General features: G+C 33.3%; 1 protein-coding gene across 1 annotated transcript in view; it reads right to left on the bottom strand.

Annotated features, from left to right (window-relative positions):
- LOC106874449 (alpha-1A adrenergic receptor) overlaps positions 1-7,500 on the bottom strand; it is a 236,253-nt gene that overhangs the window by 163,214 nt on the left and 65,539 nt on the right. The window contains exon 2 of the mRNA XM_014922188.3: positions 1-669. This exon is cut by the window's left edge and continues 391 nt beyond it. Within this exon, the coding sequence (XP_014777674.1) occupies positions 1-633 (633 nt within the window). The 5' untranslated portion in view covers positions 634-669. The remainder of the gene's footprint in view (positions 670-7,500) is intronic.

The raw sequence follows: 7,500 nt of genomic DNA, 5'->3' as shown, positions 1-7,500 counted from the left end.
AGGAATGTAGAATGATCCAGAAACAGAGAATATGACATAACCTAATTGCTTGGTGACGGTGCATACAAAAGGGTTCGGATCTGGCGGATCTTTCCAGCCAATGAGAGGAGCTACTGAAATTATTACAGATAAAAACCAAACAGCAATTATGATATAAACTGCTCTTTTTTCAGTCATAATTGAGGAATGTTGCAGTGGTTTTGTTACACCGATGTACCTGTCAATGCTGATAACACACAAACTTAATATCGAAGCTGTGCAACATAGAACATCAGTGGCAGCCCATATGTTACAGAAAGTTTGTCCAAATGCCCAGTAATCAATAATTTCAATGCTAGCAGAAAATGGTAAAACTAATGTACCTAGCAGGACATCTGCAATTGCTAGATTAACAATGAAATAATTTGTGGTACTTCGTAGATGTGAATTGACGAAAACTGCCATTAAAACTAAAACGTTGCCAAAAATAGTCACAAGACATATTGAGCCAAGGACAGTCCCTTTCATAATGGCAGACGTGATTCCGATGGGCTCGGTGATGGTCGCGTTGTCCCAAAGGTTACTGTTGTAATAGGCACTGGTGAAGTTATTAAATTCTAAACCATCTTCATAATATTCGTAGTCAAGCTCCATGTGTACTCCGATAAAACAAATATCTCCGCATGTTACCTATACATAAAATAAAACTGAATGACAGTGACTTCAATAATCATATTGTATACATAAACGAACACATCACACATATACACAAATCGTCATGTATTCACATACATATGCATATATATATATATATATATATATATATATATATATATATATATATATATATATATATATATATATATATATATATATATATATATATATATGTGTGTGTGTGTGTGTGAGAAAATGCGTATTATGTGTGCAATATAAAAATAGTATACAAATATTATACGCACATATAGGCATATATAGAAATTGTAAATACTTGCACATACAAAGTGCATACATCCACACATACACTCACACCACCACCCACACACAACACATGTATCTAATATGTATATTATCAATTATATTTGTATTTGCGAGAATGTGTTTTATTATAATGGAATAATTACACTGATATATATGCATGAGTGGACAAGGTAAAGTGATATTTATACTATTTAGAAAAGTAATACAACAGCAATGATGACAACCACGACAACAACAGCAACAACGAATATTGATTTCGCAATTCAATTGAACAAATGACAATAAAACTTGTCTTTCCTACAGAGTCTTTTAAAATACTACTTTAATACACAGCATCAAAATCCAAGTGTTGCATTGCTCACTGTACGCTAAAATATTTAATCAAAAAGTGGGGCTATGTCCTACTGCTTGAACACAAAGGGGCACACATATTCTCTTTCTGTTTCTTACTCTCTAAGATAGCATGACCGCAGCCACTTGGCTGAAACACATAAATAAATAAATATATATATACGATCTCTATGCACACATAAATGAGTGTATATCTATCTATCTATCTATCTATCTATCTATCTATCTATCTCTCTCTCTCTCTCTCTCTCTCTCTCTCTCTCTCTCTATATATATATATATATATATATATATATATATATATATATATATATATATATACACACAAATACACATATATATACAAATACACATCCAAATATATGTGTGTGCGCGTATACATGTGTATATGTATGTATGTATGATGAATGTGTATGTATGATGTATGTATGTATATATATATATATATATATATATATATAATTTTCCAGAGGATGTAGCAACCGTTACCAATATAGCATAAGAATTTACCTTAGGGGATCATTAACTAGATTCCTTAAGGGTCGTTCTCACAGTTTATATTTATATTATAAGGTTTTTAACTTTTAAATTTGCATATTTAAAAGAGACAGAGACTTCAAACTCGATATATCGATTTATTCACCACTCTATGTTAACATTTCTGTGCCAAACCTATCCAGTGACAGGTCCATTGGATTTTGACATTTGGCACTTCTTCAGGAATGGTTACCATCGGAACAAAACACGAAAAAACACATACATAACGATCATATTAAATCATTAAATTATTAAAATCCCGTTACAGTTCATCTTTCTGTTATTATAGGGGAGATAACTCCTTAATTTTCTATTTTTATTGCTCTCCTGTGAATTTCCACTAGATTAATTTATTTGTTTATTTCGTTGTACTATACTATATTACCCGTTCCTTTACCCGTATACATATACATACATACACACATATACATATATATATATATATATATATATATATATATATATATATATATATATATATATATATATATATATATATATATACATATATACATAAACATATACATACATACACATATACATACAAATACAACACACATACACATACATATATATATATACTTGTACATATACATACATATACATATATATATATATATATACACACATACACTCACACACCCATACATATACATACTTACATATATATATATATATGCATATCTTTATCTACGTTCACACATACATATATACACACACACACACACACACTTATATGGATGAGTGCATATAAGTATGTGTGTGTATATATGTATGTGTGAACGTAGATAAAGATATGCATATATATATATATATATATATATATATATATATGTGTAAGTATGTATATGTATGGGTGTGTGAGTGTATGTGTGTATATATATATATGTATATGTATGTATATGTACATGTATATATATATATATGTATATGTACGTGTGTTGTATTTGTATGTATATGTGTATGTATGCATGTGTATATGTATATATGTATATATATATATATATATATATATATATATATATATATATATATATGTGTGTGTGTGTGTGTGTGTATGTATTTGTATGTATGTATATATGGATAAGTATACGGGTAAAGTGTATGTATGTATATGTATATGGGTAAAGGAACGGGTAATATAGTATAGTACAACGAAATAAACAAATAAATTAATCTAGTGGAAATTCACAGGAGAGTAATAAAAATAGAAAATTAAGGAGTCATCTCCCCTATAATAACAGAAAGATGAACTGTAACGGGATTTTAATAATTTAATGATTTAATATGATCGTTATGTATGTGTTTTTTCGTGTTTTGTTCCGATGGTAACCATTCCTGAAGAAGTGCCAAATGTCAAAATCCAATGGACCAGTCACTGGATAAGTTTGGCACAGAAATGTTGACATAGAGTGGTGTGTTGACATAGAGTGGTGAATAAATCGATATATCGAGTTTGAAGTCTCTGTCTCTTTTAAATATGCAAATTTAAAAGTTAAAAACCTTATATATATATATATATATATATATATATATATATATATATATATATATATATATATATATATGCATATATATATATATGTATGTGTGTGTGTGTGTGTGTGTGTGTGTGTGTGTATAGGTGTGTATGCCTAATATTCTTCATTAAAAGGAACAAAATGAAATAGACCTCTTTCATGGTAGTTCTTAATACTCATTACTTTGTACTTCGGGTTAAAGATCGAAACAGATGTAAGGAGATCGGTTATAAAATCGTGAGTATATATCTATGTATGCATGCACCAACACACATATGTTCATACATACATACGTACATACATACATACCTATATACATACATGCATGCATGCATACATACATACATACATACATACATACATACATACATACATACAGGCTATACTTTTCACGAAGGATGGTGTCCATTGTCTCAAATCTGTCTTGGTGTCATATGGAGTACGTAGTGCGACACTGAAACAACATCTACAGCAGAAGCAAATGACCAGTGACTGTCTTGCCTGAGCTTGTGACCATTAAACCAACAACGTAATTATGATGGCTAATGAACTTGAGAAGATATAAGAAAAAAGAGCCGAAACTTATATTGGTAAAAGCTATTTATCATAACAACATATATAAAAGCTATTTATCATAACAACAGATTAAAAAAGATAGTACAATAAAAAAAGATAATGCAAGGGTGCTTAGCAGGCAAAACACAATTTATAGAAGAGATTGATCATGCCAAAAGCCTGGCTTGAGCACCGCCAGGTTTATGACAGCCCACTTCGAAGGCTACCTCCATGCTATTTCAGAACATGAGTTTCTAATCAAGTACCTACAGCATAAAAAGCAGAAAGCTTTGATATACAGACGAGGACTGACGATGTCAACCATGTTATTTCCACATTCGAGAAAATGTCTTCCAGATATTATCTGACATGAAGCGGTGGTTTGGAATAGGATAACAAAAAAGAAAACACCTACAGACGAAGTTGAGTATATTGACAATGATGGGTTAAAAGCATATTGCTGGAACTTGAAAATTAAAACAGCCGCCAAATTAAACCACAACCGGCCAGATATTGTTGTGTGAGGAAACAAGGAAAAAATATATCTGTTGTGGAAATTAGTTGCCCTATGTGCATAAAAGTGGTTAGAAAAATACAAGAGAAAGGCAACTAGTATGGACCAATGAAAAAGAGTCTGCAAGACTAGTGTCCAACATACACTTTCAGTTTCATACATATCATTATTGGAAAAACAGGATACACACCAACCTGCCTGGAACAAAGTATAGCTGAACTTGCGATCTTGGGGAGAGAACGCATATCCTTAATTCATACGCTATAAAGGATCACGATATCTGTGACTATAAAATCTGAAACACCTACTTAATATCTAAAGGATGCAGGTTAAAGATGTTTTCTTTCAAACCTTGCTACCAAGTAGGTAGGCTGTCAAAATTTATTTTAGATTATAAAGAGAAAGAGAATGCACATATATAAAGTATATGTTTCCTTTGTTTCTACATTCCAACAATGAGGCAGTGGTCAGTGTCGCAGACATCTCACCAGATAGATCTTGATATCAGCGCATTACTGAGTGAGATTACTCTTCATGATTACATCGTCCAAAAGAGACTAGTATTCGGAGCGAAGATGCGTCCAAGAAGTTCTGTAACTTACTAGAAGACGAAAGTTTGTGTTGGTTATAAAGAAGCTGTGTTCAGCACAGTTCTTAAAGAGGAGTCAATATCCTTTTATGATCAGTAAGTTGAAACAATGGAGTCCCATTTCACTCATTCAAAGTATTGAAGCCCTAAAAGGAAAAGTAGTGATTGTGTGTGCGTGTGTGTGTGTGTGTGTTTGCGTGTTTTCACACACACACACACACACACACACATATATATATATATATATATATATATATATATATATATACACGAGGGGGTACTGAAAGTTCCTGGCTTTGGGTAAAAGAAAATCCTGGAGGATCAGTGAAGTATGATTTTATTGAACATATTCCCTTCTCAGATCACACACTTATTGCAGTAATCCTTCAGTTTTTCTCAGTCCTGTAAAAGAACTCTGAAGGTTGGGCCTCCAACCAGGCATTTCACGAGACACTTAAAACCAGGAACTTTTCAACATCCCTTCGTTGTCCGTGTCAGTGATATTAAACCACCGAAATAGACGGCACCAGGACTGGCTTGATGAAAATAACCAAGAAATCCGACTCCTTTTTTCACGAGAATAATAAATGAATGCAATATCGGAGCAATGATCCACAACTTCCAAACAAGGACAGATGCTCTGCATTCAGGCAAAGAAATGTTCTCAAGAGAAATACCATACGACATGAAAAATAACTGGCTTCTAAAATAAGCCAGTTATTTTTCATGGCGTATGGTATTTCTCTAGAGAACACTTCGCATGAATGCAGAGCATCTGTCTTTGTTTGCAAGTTGTGAATCATTGCTCGGATATCGTATTCATTTATTATTCTCGAGAAGAAGACATCGGATTTCTTGATTATTTTCATTAAGACAGTCCGGGTGTCATCCATTTGGTTGGTACAGTTCTATATTTAAGAGATGAAGAATTATGTACATTATTTACATTATTTACATTTGACGGATATTTGTCCTCATCTTGTTTATTGTTAACGGAACGTTTCGGGTGATATACCCTCCAACCTTCATCAGGTGTCTTGGGAAATTTCGAACCTGGGTTCTCATTCCTAAGGTATTTTTTGATGTTGTTGTTGTTATTATTATTATTATTATTATTATTATTATTATTATTATTTTATGTTTGACTTTTGTTTTGCATTTGTACAAGTTGGATCCAAGTCTCACCCAGAGACCTCAAGAGACAACAAGTTAGAAGTTCATGTAGGTGTTATGCCTAGGGTACCATATATTTGGATTTGTACAGTTTTGTTCAAGTGAATGTTTAAGAAACCATAAGAAAATTATGTTTGCTTTAAAATTTGAGATCACATAGACAGTATTTTACGTAGGATATGGGCAGTTCCCATGAGCACTATCTTTTGGACTTCAGCCATTTTGGGGTTTCCTGGTATCTGAGCTAGGTAGTAATCAGCCCGTTTCGCTGTCATTCCCAGGGCACCTATGACAATAGGTATTGTTTTCGTCTTCAGATTCCACATTTTGCTAATTTCTATTTCAAGATCTTTATATTTGCTCAGTTTTTGGTAGGTCTTGACAGATACGTTTATATCAATTGGGACAGTCATATCAATGAGGAGGCATGATTTTTGTCTGAAGTCTTTCAGTATGATGTCTGGCCTATTTGCGTCTATCTTTCTGTCAGTTTGAATGGTGAAGTTCCAGAGGAGTGCAATGTGATCATTTTCAAGTACTGGGGGTGGTTTGTGTTCCCACCAGTTTTTATCATGGGGCAAGTCCAGGTTTTTGCATATTACCCAGTGAATATATTGTGCAGCTCTATCATGCCTGTTGAGATACTCTGTAGGCGCAAGCAGACTGCACATGGAGACAACATGATCGATGGTCTCATTTTGTTGTTGGCATATACGACATAATGGGGAGCTGCCGTTCTTTAATATGTTGGCCTGGTAGTTCTTTGTAGGTAGGCATTGATCTTGGGCTGCTATGATAAACCCCTCTGTTTCTGATTTCAATCCAGAGGCCATTAACCATTGGTGGGTAAGGGCTTTGTCAATATCTGCATTATTCGCTCTCTTTGGGTATTTGCCATTGAGAGGTTTTCCATGCCATTTTTCAGTCATAATAGCTAAGGCAGCAATTTTAGCACGGGTTATTATTATCATTATTATTATTGTTATTATTATTATTCAGGTCACTGCCTGGAATCTTGGGGTTAGTAGTCCGTGCTCTTAACCACTACGCCATCTACACTCGGTCTGCTTAGGAGGTTGTGTCCTAGCATATGTGCTGCTTCTTTTTTAATTTTCGTATTTTCCAGTGGTGTTCTCTGTCTATTAATAATAATACCTTAAGATTGAGAACCCAGCTTCGAAATTTCCCCAAGACACCCGATGAAGGCTGGAGGGTTTATCAGCCGAAACGTTGTGTTAAGAACAAAGAAGATGAGGACAAATATCCGTCAAATGTAAATAATGTAAATCATGTACATTTGG

The sequence above is a fragment of the Octopus bimaculoides genome, chromosome 2 (genome assembly GCF_046866305.1).
Source record: "Octopus bimaculoides isolate indiv1 chromosome 2, ASM4686630v1, whole genome shotgun sequence".
In the NCBI taxonomy this organism is placed as follows: Eukaryota; Metazoa; Mollusca; class Cephalopoda; order Octopoda; family Octopodidae; genus Octopus; species Octopus bimaculoides.
The sequence above is the reverse complement of the archived record's forward strand: the minus strand, read 5'-3'. Positions and strand labels throughout refer to the sequence as shown.